The sequence below is a fragment of the Pteropus medius genome, unplaced genomic scaffold (genome assembly GCF_902729225.1).
Source record: "Pteropus medius unplaced genomic scaffold, Ma_sr-lr_union100, whole genome shotgun sequence".
Taxonomy (NCBI): Eukaryota; Metazoa; Chordata; class Mammalia; order Chiroptera; family Pteropodidae; genus Pteropus; species Pteropus medius.
In genome coordinates, this window is record NW_024352787.1 from 27,384,591 (window position 1) to 27,403,634 (window position 19,044).

Here is a 19,044-nt window from a genome sequence, read left to right on the forward strand (position 1 = left end):
AAAATACAAAGATCAAAAAGTCATGGTCTCTGATCTCAAAAATCCTGTCCACTACAGTCAGGCTTAGAACACTCATCTCATCAGAAGTGTCTAACACCTTAGAAGACGAGTCAGGAGTATCTAATATCTGAGGATAAATTTTAAATGGTCCTACTTCATCACAACTGGATTGTCAAAAGAATCTAAAAACATGGACATTTTAAGTGACTGCCTTGGCACAAGTACAATGGAAGAAAAGGGGAGCACGTAGAACACCAGAGACACAAAAGCCAAAATATGCTACAACCACAATAGCAGTGGGAATATGACAATCACAGCCACTTTAAACCCCAATAGATAGTCATTGCTGGTGGGAAGACGAATACTCAAGATTTAGGAATGCATTGGAAACCATCTAAAAATCATGAGGCTCCAAAAAGCCCAACAGACAGAAAGCCGGGAGGGAAAGACAAAGAATGGAAAAAGAACTTGTTGCCCTGCTATGTTTTCCAAGATCCGTTTCTAGGACAGACCCTGGAAGAACTGGATCTTCATTAAATGGCAGGACATACTATGTCACAGTCAAAAATGTCTGGCGAAAAGCTACCAGCCCTCCATTTCTACTAGACATTAATAGCAAACAAACAGAAGTCCTCTGGCTCATGTCTCAGTTCAGAAGACCTGCAAATACTTCAATGCTCCCAAAAGACCTGCAGGCCAGAGTTCCAGGGTCAGGGTCAATGATGAATGCAATATTTACTTCTGATACTGGCAGGTTGTTTCTGACAGGGCAGAGAGCAGCAGTTTGTAGATCACTTGTGAAAACGTCTGGGATGAAAAGGCCTTTTCATGGCCTTCTTCTCTCAAGCCTCTTTTGTAGAGGGATGTAGCAACAAAGGAGAGATTTATCACCAGGAGCCCGTTGGGCAGCTGTTTTCTTGTTGTCCCTTGTTTAACTTCTCTCAAGAGAGCAGAGTTATCTACTCAGCTAAGCAGGTGTTTAAGGCAGGTGATTTTGTTTCCATTAATTTTCTTAAGTAATGGTACACCAGCCTAGTGGGTTAGCTCATGTACCCACGCGAAACCTTAACCCTGTGCCTGCTAAATCACAAGGTGCACACTGCAGCAGGAACATTAGCTTCTGCTCCCTGCTAGTTCCGACCACTTCAAATCTCTAATTCTAACAGTAAGCAGAAGTTAAGAGTCACTGCCTATCCCTACCCATTGACATTTGGATTTTGTCTTATAACAATGTGTTAGGTGTAAAGTGAGGCCGGAGACTTTCAGGTTTTCAGGAAAAAACAGATTAAAAGAAGCATTACTGGTCATTTCAAAGCTCAGATAAACCATCACATTAACGACTATCACAGTTTCATGTTTCAAGCTATTGTGAGGGAAAGGTTAATATAAAATAGGAAAAAAAATGTTTTCATTTTAAAGCTTAAGGCTTCCTAAACCTATAAATTTACCCTCCGGCTCTGAACAGACTTTCCAACCTTCTCTATTATCTTCTCTATGAGAAGGCCTGCAGTGTGTACATTCTGTACTAGACTTGTCATTAGCTTCTATAAGGAATTTTTCTACTCCTCTCACCCATCTTCGGTTGTAGATAGTCACTATTCACTGGTGGGCCAAGGAGAACCACCACACTTTTACACATCCTGGACAAAATCCTAAAGCCTTTTATGCTTTAGTCCTTTGATTACCTTTAATTTTCTCCTACCTGTAGAGCCATTATCACAAGGGGCAAACATTCGGTGGCACATTTCTTTCTCTTTATCTGTGTAGTCCCTGTAATAACTGTAAAGAGAAATACACAATAGTTAGACAAGGTCTGCCTTTGCAGGAGGTGACATCTGGTGGCTGGAATTCTCCACTCGGGTCCAGAAACACTGAAAATCCAGTGGGCTTTCAATTGAATCAGGAGGAGGTGGAAGCAATGCTGGAGAGAAGCGGGGATAGTGGGGTGCCCAAGAACTACTGAAGAAGCCCTTGGACAAACAGACCATAAGTTGAAAAGACAGCAACATTGAAGGCTGGCAGCCAGTCAGTGAGGCTACCAGCTGAGTCTTGCCAAGTGATGCCTCACACTCAGTGGTCTCTAACTTATCTTGAGATTTTCTCGCTAAAGAATGGTTAAGAGTCCAAAATTTCTTCATATAACTGACAGGATACTTAAATATCAGAAAGGAAATTGCAACAATTGGATCCAAATATAGAGGTGCAAATACCTCAGACTTTTTTTTAATGTCATGAAAGCTTAATTAAGCAATTTGGATCAAATGTTTAATGTTAACAGGAGAATCTTGCCAATACAGAACAACGGCAATAACAAAAACAAAACCCACATTAAAAAAACAGTGGTTGTATGATGAGGAAATAGAATTATGGGTGATTTCTATTTATATGTTGATATTTTCAAAGTTTTCTACAATAAACACATAATTTCTATAATCAGAAAAGGTTAAAAAAAAAAGTTACATTACTCAAAGACTGGTAGAGGTATCACTTGGGTAACAAGAAAGTCACCCTAGAGGTATGAATCAGACCTGAAAGATCAACGTCATATCAAACTAGGGTCTATAACAGGGGTCCCCAACCCCCAAGCCACGGACTGGTATCCGTCCGTGGCCTGTTAGAACAGAGCCACACAGCAGGAGGTGAGTGGCAGGCAAGCAAGCAAAGCTTCATCTGTATTTGTGGCTGCTCCTTAGTGTTCGCGTCACCACCTCAGCTCCACCTCAGATTGTCAGGCATTAGATTCTCATAGGAACACCGGTCCCTGGTGCCAAAAAGGTTGGGGACCGCTGCTCTGTAAGACAACTTTCTACGGTCAGTGGAGAACAGCAGTTCTCTATTGGAGGCAAGTAGGAAGAGTATCTGAAGAACAAGGCCTTTTTAAAAACTACACTGGCCCTCCTCTTTGGGGGTGCTTATTTGAAGGGAGAAGGGTAAAAGAGGGAGATGGGAAATCATCCAGACAGGTATAGTTTAGAGGTTTGTCCCACTACCCCACTGGGAGCTGCTGGTTTAGAGTACTGAGCACTTCATAAAACTAGCTCTAGGGGGTGCTGCTTCATAATGTGTATTGGACAACACACCCAGGTGGAGACCAGAACTGCAGCAGCATCACAGGCCTTTCTGTTTGCAGGAGTGCAAACAGAGGTCTCACCTGGCCAGTTTCTTCAGCTCATTATTGATGTCATGATTGAAGGGCTGTTCCTTCTGAGCTCGAACTAGAAAATCCCGGGCCTTCTGATACTCAGTCATGAGGAGACAGGCCTGTGAAAGAACAGAATTTTAAAAGCATACTTGGGAAAGACAGCATTTTTGCAGTGCTGGAGTTGAACACTGCTGCTACCTTCTCTTGGGCATTTGTTCCCAAGTCCCTGTCCTCCAACTCACTTGTCCACACCGGAAGAGGGCCTTGGCATTCTTTTGGTCAATGATCAGAGCCTGCTCTCCATAGCGCAGGGCTGTGGTGGGTCGCTCCAGCTTCAGGTATGTAAAGGACAGATTAAGGAGAACAAGAAGCTTGGCGGCCTCCACCAAGTGCTGCTCTTCAGGGGGTGCTGATCGCCTGCGGAGAAGTAACAAGGCCTGTGGAGAGGGAAGACAGGTGGTCAAGAGGAGTGACATAATCTTATGCACAGAAAACCCTAAGAAGCAACAAAAAAACTATTATGAGCTAAAATTGGTTCAGCTAAGTTGCAGGACATAAGATCAACACATGAGTTAATTATGTTACTATACTCTAGCAATAAACAACCCCAAAATGAAATTTAAAAACTCCACTTACAATACTATCGAAGAGAATAAATAGCAATAAATTTTAAAGTGTAAGACTTGTACACCAAAAACTACAAAACACTGTTGGAAGAAATTAAAGAAGACCTAAATAAATGTAAAGGCATCTCGTGTTCGTGGATTGTAAGATGGCAATATTCCCCAAATTGGTCTACAGATTCAATGCAACCATACCCAAATTTCAATATCCTTTTTTGCAGAAATTGTCAAGCTGATCTAAAAATTCATATTAAAATTCAAGGGATCCTGAATAGCCAAAACAAATAATAAAAAGAGAATTTGGAAGACTCACACTTTCTAATTTCAAAACTTATTACAAAGCTACAGTAACCAAGCCAGTATCGTACTGGCATAAAGACATATAGATCAATGGACCAGAATTGACAATGCAGACTCAAAGTCCAGAAACAAACCTATACACTCATTTTTAATTCCAAAATTGGTTGGCATTTTATTGGTTAAAACTTGGAAGACCCCCAAGGAAAGTTAACATTTGTAGTTTATAAACTATAACAGAAGGATTTATTAGAAACATAGATCTCACTTCTTGATCCTTTGCAAAGACAACACTCCAGCATTTCTTTGGGCTAAGAATCAGAACTATTTCCCTGGCTACAAAGCACTTACTGAGGCAAAAAGCAGGGCAGATTTCTGATTTTTTTTATTTTGTAAATTTTTAATTAAGTTTATTAGGGTAACATTGGTTAATACAATTATATAATTTTCAGGTGTACATTACCATTTGACATCTGTATATTCTATTGTGTGTTTACCACCCAAAGTCCAGTTTCCTTCAGCTACCATATATTTGATCTCCTCAAACCTATACATTTACAGTCAACTGATTTTCAACAAGGGTGCCAACACCATTCAATGGGGGAAAGAGTAGCCTTTTCAATAAATGGTGCTGGGACAACTGGATATCAATGTGCAAAAAATGAGGTTAGACTTCTACCTCAGACTATATACCAAAACTAACTTAAAATGCATCATCGGCCTCAATGTAAGAGCTAAACTATAAGACTCTTAGAAGGAAACATAGGTGCCAATCTTTGTGACCTCAGACTATCGTTTTAGATGTGACATCGAAGGCATAACCAATGAAAGAATAAACTGGACTTCATCAAAATTAAAAATGTCTGTGCTTCAAAGGGCACTATCCAAAAAGTGAAGAAAATGAAGAGGCTGGCTGATGTTTAAGAAAACCCCTATAAACCATTGTTACTGGTTTAAGCTGACAAATATAATGAATGGTTTACTTCTGTCATTATCTACAGGTAATTCATTTTGTAGTTTTGAAAAAAAAGACATTTGTACATTCCTAAAAAGAGTGAAATGATAACCCGGTAAATTGGAAGAAAAATTTGTAAATCCTATTTGATAAAGGCGTCGTATCCAAGATAAAGAACTTTTACAACTCAACAATAAAAAGACAACCCAATTAAAAATGGGCAAAAGATCTGAACAGACATTTCTCTAAAGAGAACATACAAATGGCCAATAAGCACATGAAAAGATGTTCAACATCATTAGCCACCAGGAAAATGGAAATAAACATCAGAGAGAGAGATGCCACTTCACAGCCACTAGGATGGCTATAATTTTAAAAACAGAAAATAAGTCTTGGTGTGAAACCTTTGTATTGTTGGTGAGAACATGAAATGTTGCAGCCACTATGGAAAATAGTATGGCAGTTTTTTAAAAAGTTAAAATATGACCCAGCAATTGCACTCGTAGGTGCATACCCAAAAGAAGTAAAAACATATGTCTACACAAAAACTTGTACACAAATGTTCATAGCAATGTTATTTCTAATGGCCAAAAAGTGGAAACAACCTAAATGTCTACCAACTGATGAATGGACAAAAACAAAAGGCAGTGAGATTCATACAATATTCAGCTTTAAAAATGAATGAAATTTGGTAGACTCTACGACATAGATTGAAAACATGATGCTAAGTGAAAGAAGCCAGTCTCAAAAGAACAAATATTATATGATTTCACCTATGATTATCCATAATAGGCAAATTCATAAAGACAGAAAGTAGAAAAGAGGTTACCAGGGGCTGAAAGGAACAGGGAAAGGAGCTACTATTTAATGAGTAAAGAATTTCCATTTGGGATGTTGAAAAAGTTCTGGAAATGGGTAGTGGTGATAGCTGCATAACTTTGTGAATGTACTTAATACCATTGGACTGTACACCTAAAAATGCATTAAAATTGTAAAATATGCATATTTTACCACAGTTTAAAAATGAAATTAATATTTTTAAAAAGAATGAAGTACTAATACATGCTACAAAGCAGATAAATCTTTAAAACATTTTGCTAAGGGAAAGAAGGCAGACACAAAGAACCACATATTTAATAATTTTATTCACATGTAATGTCCAGAATAGGCAAATCCATAGAAATAGAAAGTAAAATAGGGATTACCAATGGGTGGGGGTAATGATAACTGCTAACAGGTATGCATGGATATGTTCTGAGATTGTGGTGATAGTTATACAACTTTGTGAATATATTAAAAACCAATGAACTATACATTTTAAAAGTGTAAACTGAATGGTATGTGAATTATATCTCCACAATAATAGTAAAGAAAAAAAGTGATGAAGTTAAAACTTGAGTAGTGTCAGTGTGACTAATAGAGAAGACTCCACTGGAACATGCTAGCAGAATGAAAGAAGTGGAAAATACGTCAGAGAAAATGGTATTGTAGGCAGAAAAGTCACAAGTCTTCCTTCATCTTTACTTTCCTAAGTCCTGGACAGTCATTACACCGGTGTCTGTCCACTGCCCTCACACTATCTAAATTGATTCAGGTCTCATTATCACCAGCCTGGATCTCTCACCCAAACTCTGGTCCCATATTTAAATCGAAACATGAAACAATGTCGCTGTCTTCTACAGGCCATCTTTACTCAGCCATCCTCATTAGTGATCAAAACTGAAGTTTAAAAGCTCTTCTTTCCCAGTTATTCCTGTTTTTCAAACCAGAAAGCTTAAATATTATTCTTCGTTTCTTTCTTCACTTATATGCAAAACTTCAAGTCTAATCACTCATTTTTTAAAGTATTTCCAGAACTTTTTCTTCTATTCGTACAACTCATACCTTCTTAAACACATTCCTGGGTCCCTGTAACAGGGTAGCTGTCACATGCCTCATATAGTGCCTATCATGGGACAGAGACTCGTTAATGAAAGTCTATCCCTTCAACACGCACTGCATACAGTGGTGTGCTGTTGTTTAATGGCCAGGTCACGTGGGCAGAGGGGCCCTCTAGTGTTTGCCTATTCCTGTGGTGTAATTATTTCCACCATGGCTGATTTCAAGCTACCAAAGTAATGTTAACAACCTTGCAAAAAATTCCTTAAAATTTTACAATTGGCTCTTGTGAGTGCGGCACTACCTGCATCCTATTAACCACTGGCTCATCCCTAAATATTACTTTTATTAACTCACTCTCTCCCAGTGGTTCCCCTCCATCCTCTTCATCAAGTCCAAATCCATCTATTCACATTTAAGCATTTTCCTGAATCTAATTACATTATTTTCCTGCTTGCTATTCTTCAAATGTGGCCTGTGTTTTAGACTAGGTATCTGCCAACCTCCCCCTGAATAGGCTCTGGTCACTTCTACACCTTTCCTCATTTTCTTCTCCTGCCCAGAGTTAATCTCTCCACCTCTACGCCTCTGCCATTTCATCCCTCTAGACTCAGTTAAAGTGGCATTTCCTCCAAAAAGCTGCTACCCGATGCTCTAGCCTACAAAAATCTTCCTCTTCTCTGAAAAGCTACAGTACTAGGTACCATACCTAAATTAAAGGTCTTTGAGAGCAAGAACTCCACCTGATACTTTTGTGTGTCCCACAGAAAGCTGAACAAAAGGCTGAAAACACAGTGGTGCTCAATAAATGTCAATCTGCTTCTGAGGACACTTCTAATAGGAACAGCTATGCAAAGCTTCCGATGGAGTGAGGCCGACTTTCTACTCCTGCCCTAAGGAGTAGAAAGGCATTGTCTAACTAGAAAGACAGTGACAAGCCCGATGTCTCAGAGTGGATGGCAGTGTTGTGACTGAATTGGCAGAGAAGAGTAAGACAAGGGGCTGGTCTACAGCTCAAAGCCCTGAGAGCACTGGGAATTGGCAGGACTAGGAATCAGAGACATCAGAGTACAGAAGTGGGGATAAAAGACAGGTTGAATGTTCTTTCCCACTCCCTGTCCCTTTGGGTCCAGATGTTCCCACCACCTCAGGAGGCATATACAGTGTCTATTTTCTAGAGACAGGAACCAAAGCAGCTCTCAATTCCGGGACAGCAGACGGAGGATAGGAAGGAGGTATACCGATAACAGGATTATTAGATGACAGTTTCAATAATAGCCACTGAGAACCTCTGTCCTGTTTCCCTGTTCAGCTGCCAGGACACTGGTAGTTAGGCGTTTACACTGGGTAGGAAATGGAGAACTGAATGACTCAAGAGAAAACATCTGCATACTGATAAGTGGGAGTCTATCTGATTGCAATGCAATCTGCCCCACCAAGCACTTGGAGTTTCCAATAAGTTTTTGATGCCTCTTTCAAATCCTTATGGACAGCCAAAAATCAACAGACATTTGGGAAAAGCCTCTGTGGAAGAGGGAGCCTCCTGTCTCCCAGTAGCTGTTCCTTCTTCTTCCACAGTAATAGAATTTTTTGCTGGGAACATGTACAACCAGAACATAGATATTTGCTAACCTTTCTTAGAGCTGGTTATGGCCAGGAGAATAGGTTCTGGAAAACATAATTCAGTACAAATGTCATAGATACATGCCTTCAGACCTCTTTTCCCTTCTACTGCCTAGACCTTAAAGCAGTGGTCCCCAACCTTTTCGGCATCAGGGACCAGTGCTCCCATGAGAATCTAATGCCCGATGATCTGAGGTGGAGCTGAGGTGATGCTAGCGCTGGGAAGGGGCTGCAAATACAGGTGAAGCTTTGCTCGCTGGCCCACCGCTAACTTCCTGCTGTACGGCCTGGTTCCTAACATGCCATGGACCAGTCCATGTTGGGGTTAGGGTTGAAGATCCCTGCCTTATAGGACACCATCCTGGACCACAAGGCCCAGAGTCCCACCCTGGAAACAGGCAGTCAGACGGAAGGAGTCTGGGTACCTGAGAACATTGCGGAATATAAATACCAATAAGCCCTTGTTTACATACCTCAAGCCTTTTACATTAGTAAGAAATATCTATCTTTAGGGTCACTTATTATGAGTCTATGTGACTTATAGCCAAACCTAATGCAAATGAGCAGTCTCCAATGGACAGAAAACCAAACAAGAAAAGAACTGAGGTTAAAAAAAACTCAGACACAAAAAGAAGATGAAAAATTAGAATCGATAATCTAAAGAGATGAGAGAAGATAATGTATACATGAAACACTCATTAGAAGAGAAGGCAAATAAAGTCAAGGAAAACTCCCATACGGTGAAACAAAAAAGAGAAAAGATGAACATTGAGAGAAAGAAAAAAAAAGGAAACCTAGTTCAATCTAGGTCTGATAGTCAATTAACAAGTTCCAGAAAAAAGAGAAGACAGAAACAAGAGTAAATTATCAAAGCAAGAACTCAAGAAAAGTTTCCCAGAGCTGATGACAAATTTCCTGAATGAAACGAAGAGCTCAATACAACAAATTTAAAAATGCGCGCGCACACACACACACAGAGGAACATCACTGTAAAATTTAAGAACACTGTAAGTAAAAAGCTTCTTGAGTCTCCATAAGAACATAAAAGGTCACATATCAAGGAATAGGAACCTAACTGGTATCAGACTTAATAGCAATTCTAAAAGCTGCAACATTATCCTTTAATATCTGAGGGTTGGTGACTTAAATTCTGCATCCTAGAATTCTATACTGTTACACTACCTGTTAAGTGTGAAGTTTAAAGTGTATTTTTAGACATGCAAGGATAATGCTCCACCAAAACAAGGGAGTAAACTGAGAAAAACAACATGAAATCCACAAAACAGAATCACAGAGCAGCCCTGGAATAAGAGCTGTATAGCAGGCCCAAAGAGCTTCTGTCTGACTCGAGCTCCAGGCAGAAATCCCAAGAAAACATGGAACTGCTAGAAGAACAGAGGCATGATCCCATGGAAAGTAGCTAGAAGTGGCATGCTACTGTTGTGAGAAAGTTTAGGAAGAAATGGTGGTAGGTATAGAGAAAACTAGGCAAAAAAGAGGCAATTCAAGGTACAAAAAGGGACTGCTCACAAGGAAGGGGATGTAAGCATAGTGAGGAGCTTGGCTCAGCAGGTATAACACTATATAACCTCGATAATGTAACACTGAATACCTATTTTAAAAATTATGACAATACTGAGAAAGCAGAAATGAGAGACAGTGTAATGAGAAATTTAAAAAAAAACATCAAAAAGAGCAAATAAAGGAGGAAAAAAAATGGCGTAGATGACAGCAGCTCTGTTCACCCCTCTGGCAACCAAATCAAAGTTGTGACGGAAACAAGGAGCAGCAGCAAGGAAAACTTGCCTGGGGTCTAAAGGAATAAGCCATACAACTAGGGAGAAATCCAAGAAAGCACTTTGTAACGGCAGAATGTAGGATGAGGCAAGGCCGTGGGGCTGCCTGGTCTGAGTAGCTGAATGAGACGGAGGCTGCGGCAGCAGCAGACGCCTCTTAAAGGGGCCGTGTCCATGAGCAGATTTTCACAGTGACAGACCTGCTCGTTCTGAGCACCAGTGCTGGTTCTGCTGCATGCAGGAGGCACCAGGGACTTACAGGGAGACATTGTCGGAGTGAGGGTCCAGGTAAGCCTCGCTCTGTGCAGAAGTGCTGGCGGTATCCATTGTTCCCTCTTGAGCCCTCCCCACTTCTAGTGCACCAGAAATAGCGCCACCTTAGCCGTGACGTCATCAAACTGGATAACAGAGGTTGCTTCACCCAGTGGATTCCCTGAAACCCTGCCTCCCCCAACTTGGGGCCCCATCCAAGCTTAGGCTAAATTTGGCCTGCAGCTGAACCCCTCTCAGGACTGTGCCACTGGACACTTACTTCACAAATCCACAATAATAAGACCAAGAGAATTAGGAGCTTTGCTTACTATATAGAAACAGACACAGAAAGGCAGCCAAAATGGGAAGACAAAGAAGCAGAAAACATATGACAAAACAGACCAGAGATCCAGATATAATGGAGTCAAGTAATTTAACAGATGCAGAGTTCAAAACACTGGTTATAAAGATGCTCAATGAACTTTAGGAAGTGTAGATAAATTCAGTGAGAACTTCAACAAAGAGATTTAAAAAAACATAAAAATGGAAATGGAAATTATAAAAGGGAACCAGTCTGAAATGGAGAACAAATTATCTGAGATGAGAAGTATATTAAATGGAATAAACAAAGTGAATAAAGGATCAAATGCCCTATCTAGAGGACAGGAAAGCCAAGGACACACAATCAGAATTGCAAGAGATAAGATGCCAAGACTAGAAATATAATTTAAGAAGCATATGGGACACTATTAAGAGTCCAAATATCCATCTGATTGGCATAACTGAAGAAAATCAAGATGTTGAACAGCTGTTTGAAGAAATAATGATGGAAAACTTCCCTAACCTGGTGAAGGAAATGGACATAAAACCCCAGGAAGCTCAGAGAATTCCAAAAATCAGGGATCTAAAGAGGCCCACACCAAGACACATCATAATTAAAATGCCAAAGGTTAAATACAAAGAAAAAATATTAAAAGCAGCAAGAGAAAAACAGTTGCCTACAAGGGAGCACTAATAAGATCGGCAGCTGATTTCTCAAAAGAAACTATGCAGGACAAAAGGACTTGGAACAAAATATTCGACAGGATGAAGACCCAGGATCTACAACCAAGAATAATTTATCCAGCAAAGCTATCATTTAGAATTGAAGGACAGATAAAGAGCTTCCCAGACTAAAATAAGCTAAAGGAATTTATTACCACCAAGCCAGTATTATAGGAAATGTTGGAGAGATTTAAGAAAAAAAACATGTTATCAAAAACAGGAATAAAGAATGGTAACAACTACATTCCTATCAGTAAGTACCTTAAATAGAAAAGAATTAAGTGCTCCAACCAAAAGACAGAGTGGCTGACAGGATAAGAAAACAAAACCTCTATATATAAAAGGAAGGGGATGGAAAAAGATACTGCTTTGATGGACCTCAAAGGTATTTAAGGTAGACAAAGATAAATACTATATGTTTTCACTTATATGCGGAATCTAAGGAATAAAAGAACAAACTAATCAAAAAGAGACTCACAAATATAGTAGACAATTTGATGACAGACAGAGGGGATGGGGTTTGGGGGAGTTGGGAGAATAGAGTGAAGGGTTAAAGAAGTACAAATTAGTAGCTGATGGATGGTCATAGGGATGGGAAGCACGGCATAGGGAATGCAGTCAGCATTAATATGTTGGCTAGGTGGAGGGTCAGGGGAAGGAAGGAGCAACTGGGGGGATAATTTTACGAACTATATAGATGTCCAACCAATGTACTGTATACTTGAAACTAAAATAAAAAAAAAAAAGAGCAACTAAAGCACGTTATTTATAAATGCAGAATACCAGAAAAACAGCAGATATTATTAAAAAGTGACTGCCTCAGGGGATCAGACCTAAGAAATAGGACTAAGTTATGGGAAGAGTGGTCTGTTTTATATGGAAAAATGTTTTTTCAAGGGAGCAGGCTCTCAAGAAACTTTGCAAATATTATCCACGATTCATCCTAACCATGAGCCAAAATCTGTACCTTCCAAGTTACGATTCATCCTAACCATGAGCCAAAATCTGTACCTTCCAAGTTTAAGAACTTGATTTTTGTCAGCATTCCAAAAGACAGGTACATGCATGCTCTCCCTTTTTCTATCTCTGAAGCATATTCATATAAACGAAATGTGGCAGATATTGTTAGCTGCTTACCCAATATCTATTCCCCTCCTCTTCCCCTAACCACCTCCATTCCATTCAAAGCAGCAATGTACTCACTTAAAAAGTACTCTTCCTGGCTCCCTGTACAGCTAAGGGTGCCCATTTAACATGGCCAGTGAAATATAAAGGGAAGTCATAAACACACCAGACTCTTCTCCCCTCCCTTCTTCCAGATGATCATGTGATGTTAGATGTTGAATGATCATCTTGGAGGAAAAAAAAAGCCCAAGGACACATTTAATGGCAGGTCAGATGGAAGACAGAAAGAACTTGAATCCATGGTGGGTTCATGGAACTGTTATATCAACCTTGAACTGCCTCCCTTTTTATGTGAGGAAAAATTAAATCTTTAGTTTACTTAAAGAACTGTTTTTCAGGATTCTGTTGCTTGCAGCCAAATGCAAATCCTGAATGATTTAGGCTCAGTACATAAATGAGACATAAAATCAGAATACTCCTAGACTCTAAACTCTGTCCTGTTTGTGTCTAGAACCTAAGGCATAGAGTATAGCACACAGAAAGTGCTCATAATATTTGTTGACTGAGTTACAAAGCACAGTGAATTCCTGTCATCATAACCTACACAAGAAGCAAAATCACAATCAGGAGCTTTTTGAAAATGGAGTAACCTCAGAGAGTTAGATGAATCTCCACTGTTGGACAGAAAATGAAGACAGCAAACTTCACAGAGGAGTAGAAAAATAAATTGGTAAACCAAGGACTTAACACTAATGAGAATTTTAAAAATTTTTACTGGATTTAAAAAACTTTATATATGTATATGTATACACATACCTACATATACATGAATACACACGTATATATACATATTTGCATGTTATATACACATATACGTACACAGACACACACAGCTAAGCACAAAAGTAAGTGTACAGCTCAATGAATTTTCAGAGCCTGAACAAAGCCATGAAACCAGCATCTAGTACCAGACACAGGCCATTACAGGTTCCCCTCAAATCCCTTGTCCCCTCTCCCAGTCATCAGCCATCTGACACGAGGAGGTTTAATGAGATTTTTCTTAATGGTTGTGTATGAAGAGTACACAACCGGGGAAAGAGACAGGTCTATGTCTTTTAAACAAGGAAATTTTCAGGGTCTAAACACTCTTCTAAAGCATTCTTACCCGTTTATATCTCACTTTGGCGTCATAGAAACGATTTTGACGGAAAAGGTAGTTGCCAAACTCCCGTTCAGTAGCTGCCACTTTTAGGACCTTCTGAAGTGGAAATTGATCTTGTTGCTCCTGGATATCAAAGACAAGGACACCAGCAGAGAAACTGAAAGCCATGATGCAAGTATAATTACAGTTGTTAGTTTTTCTCCTTCAGATTATGAACTTTTGTTTACTGCTGTATGTGTGCCAGGCACTGGGTTAGACGTCTCTGCAGAGGTCATCTCTGTGAATTTTCAACAGAAGCCACGACAGGACGGTGTTATCACTGCTCCCACTTCACAGACTAAAGCCAAAAGGAGAGCTACTTCCGTAGACCTCCAAGAGATGCTCCCTAAAGCAGCAGTTTCCCATGGGATTAGAAACTGATGGAACTTGTCAAACACAGAAATCAGGACTCACAACAGCCATTTATCCACTAAGCATTTAACAGGTCTTGGTCTGCCCAGGGCCCTACTGGTCTTTATAGACAAAATGCACTACCTTGAGTACATATCAGAATCACCCAAAGAGCCTCTTTTTATACACAGATGTCTTGGCTCCACACCCAGAGATTCTAAATCAGTACACCAGAGATGCGACCCAGGCATATGCAAGAACCTCTGTACTGTGTAAAGATTTTTAAAAAGGGGCTGTTTAGCTGGAGAGATACCATATACAGATGTAAACCTGGGGTGGACCTTTAAGGTCACATACAGAGTCAGTGTGAAATAGCATGACACAGACTGCACATGACTGCTGATGAGATTAAAGGCCCTATCTCTATGGGATGGGTTAAAGGCAACAAAGAAATGGCAATATTTAAATTATGAGAATAGAGGCCATATGTCCTCATTTGACTCAAGTTCAAAGACACAAAAAACTTGAAATTTACACCTGATGTCCTGGTATCCCATCCAGCTGATAGTCCCTTTCACTCTCAACTGTCCTGGGCTGGGTAACAAATTATACATACGGTCACCTTAATTATGAGCTACCAATGCCTGACTTGCTAGAACCCAAACATAATGTTGAGAAGCAAATGTTTCCTGTTTTGCAGGGAGAAGTAGGGCAAAGGAAAATTAAAAGATCAGCTTAAACTGCTGGTCCATAACAAAACCACAGCCTGACCTTGGCCTAGCACAGTTACCCACAACAGCCATAACTAAGACGGGCAATACTGGCAAGTGAGGGAACTCCACCACCACTGCACAGGATCCTTAGGGTGGGACCTGGGCTAGAGGATCATCAGCAGGGCAGGATAATTACCAAAACACAACAAACTCAACCCTTTCTCTACAAAGTGCTGACATCTGTGCTCCAGAACTTACAGATGAGAGGGCACAAAACTTGTCTGACTCAGCAGAATCCAGGAAGTCAAGCAGCTCAATCTCGAACAGGACAGTGGTGTTTGGGGGGATCAAGGGCGGACAGCCCAGTGTTCCATAGGCATAGGTCGGTTTGAACAGAAACCGGGCCAGCTCTCCCCTCCGCATGCTCAGAAGGCCCAGCTCCATGCCCCAAAGTGTAATATCTGGAAGAAGGGACAAAGAACTTTGTTGAAGCTTGCCCAGTAACCTGTTCCAATGCTATCAATTTCTTCCTCCTTAACACCCAAATCTCTCCACATAATATTCCAAGACATCTCAACTCACTTTTCAGCCTTATCTCCCACTACCACCTCCATTCCCAACTCTAACGTCTCCAGGCACTGCAGCATTCTGGCCTCTACATCTTTGTCACACAGTTCTTTCTTCCTGCAACGTTTTCCTCCTCACCCCATTCCCAGCTTCTGCCCTGACTGAAATCTTATTCTAACTTCAAGGCTCGTTTCAAATGCCCCCTTTTCCATGAATCCTCTGATCTTCCCAGCTGGAGTTCATGGTGACTTCATTAAGTACTCCTACAATACCGCTTATACCTTCCAGGAACTTATCTGATTCTACCAGGTTGGTTATCTGAACGCAGGTCAATCTCCTCCACCACACTGGCCGAAATGTTTTAATAATCTGGGTACATCCTTTCTTTTCACCATGCATTGTGGGTAGTAAGCATTCAATAGATGTTTACTTAATGAATGGACAAATGAAAACACAATACCCAATGGTTAAGTCAGGATGCAAATATAACCTTGCCAGGTAGGCCATCTCCCAAATACCTAGGTCTCAAGGGGGAATGTGGGGAGAAAGTGGCTGGTTTAGCAAAACCCAGTTTCAGAAAAACTAACTCAAACAATCTGTGCTTTGGACAGTTTTCTAGTCCTAGGGTATTGTTCTTCAACAATTCCTAAAAACAAACCCCTTCTTTTTCAGCTCCTAATCTGAACTTACCCTCTCCAAGTTTCATTAGCCGAGGAGTTTTCCTAAGGCAATTAGAATCAAAAGGCTTGTCCATGTGCTCCAGGTATCCAGAATATTTCACTAGGGCAGATGAAACAGACACATGGTGAGGAAAAATGGACCAAGAATACCTTCACCTCTATAACATCAGACTCTTTATCATACAAAAACAATAGAATTAGATGTGCTTCAACTGCTCCACACCCTGAGTGACAGGAACAAACCTTTGCTTAATGTTTGGATGCCTGACCTTTTGCTCTGATGTTCAGGAGCTTGGCTGGTGGGCCTGGAAGTGTCTCTTGTTCACAGTGGCGTCATGAAAAGGTGATACGAATTTTCTAGCTTTCCCTTAAAACCCCAATTCTAAGAAAGCATGTTCTACCGGATAGAAATACTTTTTTTTTTTTTATACGTAGCCTCCCCTCACCCCCAAAGTAAACTGCAGTGAAACGCTTGCTGCCCTCGTAACCACCAGTCCTCTCATATCGCCAGCTTCCAGAGGACAGAGGGCACCGGGCCCGCAGGCTGTACCTAGCACCGAAGCATCCGGTGTCACCAGCTCGCCTGCACCCTCTCGGATGATGTCCTTCAGCACACCCCGGTCTCCGGAAATGTCCAGCATCCATTGACTTAACCTCTGGTAGGGAGACTTGGTGGGAATGAAACACAAGACCTGTGAGCCCTCAGACTGCACCCTGCCTCTGGCGCCCCAGCCCCTGACTCGCCAGGACCCTCACCTGGCTAGGGGCGCAGTCCCCTCGTCTGACTCCCGGGGTCCGGGTGTTCCCCACCATATCCACGCGGAGGAGCGCTCAGTCCTATCGCCCTCTCCCTGCCAGCGACTCCGGGAAAGTCCCAAAGGGGATGACTCCCTTCCCGCCTCCGCCTTTATACCCTGCGGTCAGCTCCAGATGGCGGCATTCCGTTCCCCGGCCTCGAGGAGGCGCTAATCGCTTAGTCCCAACCGCAGCCAACCGCCCTTGGGCTCACTGAGGGTGCAATGGGACACGCGACAGGGGCGCGCGGTGCACCACGGGGCCCGTGGTAGGAAAAAAAAAACAAACCTGCGCAGCAAGTGGTGGGAGCGTGTGGTGGGGCATGTAGGGAAGGCGTGGGGAACGGACATGCGACTGGCGAGGACTCGCTGTGGGGCACGTGATTGGGGGAGGGGACACGCAGTGGGGCACGTGATGGGAGTGCACCAATGAGGACAGGACCTCGAAACGGCCTGCTGCCGGAAGGGTCAGGCCTCTCAGCAGTGCGTTATTTTCACCTTCCTTCCTTCTTTGTTTTCCGAGAGGTTTAGGCCGGGCCAGGACTTTAAAGTCGGACTGCCTAGTTCCTGAGAAAACAAAATGATGGCTCTCTCACTTTCCCGTCACCGAATCCACAGAATCTGCTGCACCTACGCCTTCATGATGCAAAGGAAGAATGGCCCCGGATCCCAGACCCTCTGGCTTGGTCCCTGGGTCCTTGCGCTCCTGCCTGCTCAAGGACTTTGGGTACCCTTTCTGTCCTGCACCAGTTTTGCCTTGACTACTGTATCATTTCCTTCCGTTTATATGTGTCTGAAAATTCCTACCATAAAACAAATGAGCTTCCCTTTGTGCCACATCTCCCTCCTGCTACAGGTGGCCCCAATCCTACTCTTCACAAAAAAACTTCTGGAAAGAGTTGCTGCAGAGGCTTTTCATTTGCTCTGTATCCACCTCCTCACCCTGCATTTTCTCTCCAACTCACATTAATATTACCACTGTGCCCTGCTCCTGCCACTGCTTTTGTTGTCCATCAGACATCTCTTTGTCCTCAGATTGCTGGACTCCTGTCAGCATTCGATGAAGTTGACCTCTCTCACCTTTAAATGCTTTTTCCTTGGCTTCTGTATTTGTTTTCTATCAATGTTGCAACAGATTACCACAAACCTAGCTGTTTAAAGCAACACCTATTCTTTAACAGTTTTGTAGGTTAGAATTCTAACATTGGTCCCACTGGGCTAAAATCAAAACATCAGCTTGATTGGAGGCTTTGGGGGGAAATCCACTTCAAAGCTCATTCAATTTAGAAAATCCAGATCCTTGCAGCTCTAAGCCTGAGGTCCCCATGTCCTTGCTGGCTGAAAACCAGGGACCACCCCTAGCTTTTAGTGGCCTCTCTCCTGTCTTTGCACGTGGGCCCTGACATCTCAGCAACAGTGTGCTGAATCCTTCTCATGCTTGGAATCCTCCAGCTTCCTCTTCTGTAGCATCTCTGACTCCAGCCAGAGAAAGTTCTCTGCTGTTAAGCGGTTATGTGATTAAATTGAATCTACCTGGATAATTCAAGTTTATGAGCATAATTACATCTTCAAAGTCCCTTTTGCCATGTGAAGTATAATCACAGAGTCCGGGAATTAGGGCATGGATATCTTTAGGGGGCCATTCTGCCTAGTCACCGCTCACTCTTGATGTTCCTCCTACCTCACTGTCCCTTCTCAGTCATCCTTCACTTCCTGACCTCTAATCGTTAGCAACCTCAGAGCCATCCTTAGACTCTTGCCCATCTCTGTTTTCAGTCCCTAAGAGATCCCAGCCTTTCCTATAGGTTTAAATATATGATATATATAGGTGGTATATATATCTGGCCAGCCTAGAGCCTCCCAAGTGCCAGAGCCCCAGGTGCCTGTGTCCAATTGCCTTTTTCGGTGGTTCTCAAAGGGTTAGTCCCTAGATCAGCAGCATCAATGCTTGTTACAAATGCAAATTTCTTGGGCTCATGCCTATACTCCTGAATCAGAAACTC

The 19,044-nt window shown here is 41.8% G+C and overlaps 1 protein-coding gene across 1 annotated transcript; it reads right to left on the minus strand.

Annotated features, from left to right (window-relative positions):
- Nucleotides 1-651: 651 nt before the first annotated feature.
- FKBP6 (FKBP prolyl isomerase family member 6 (inactive)) lies at nucleotides 652-17,392 on the minus strand. The gene is made up of 10 exons (XM_039848928.1): nucleotides 17,331-17,392; nucleotides 17,180-17,212; nucleotides 16,798-16,919; nucleotides 16,258-16,347; nucleotides 15,259-15,461; nucleotides 13,901-14,020; nucleotides 3,385-3,579; nucleotides 3,152-3,261; nucleotides 1,703-1,779; nucleotides 652-689 (listed from the first exon to the last, which is right to left on the minus strand). The coding sequence occupies exons 1-10, from the start codon at nucleotides 17,390-17,392 to the stop codon at nucleotides 652-654; spliced, it is 1,050 nt and encodes a 349-aa protein (XP_039704862.1).
- Nucleotides 17,393-19,044: the final 1,652 nt, after the last annotated feature.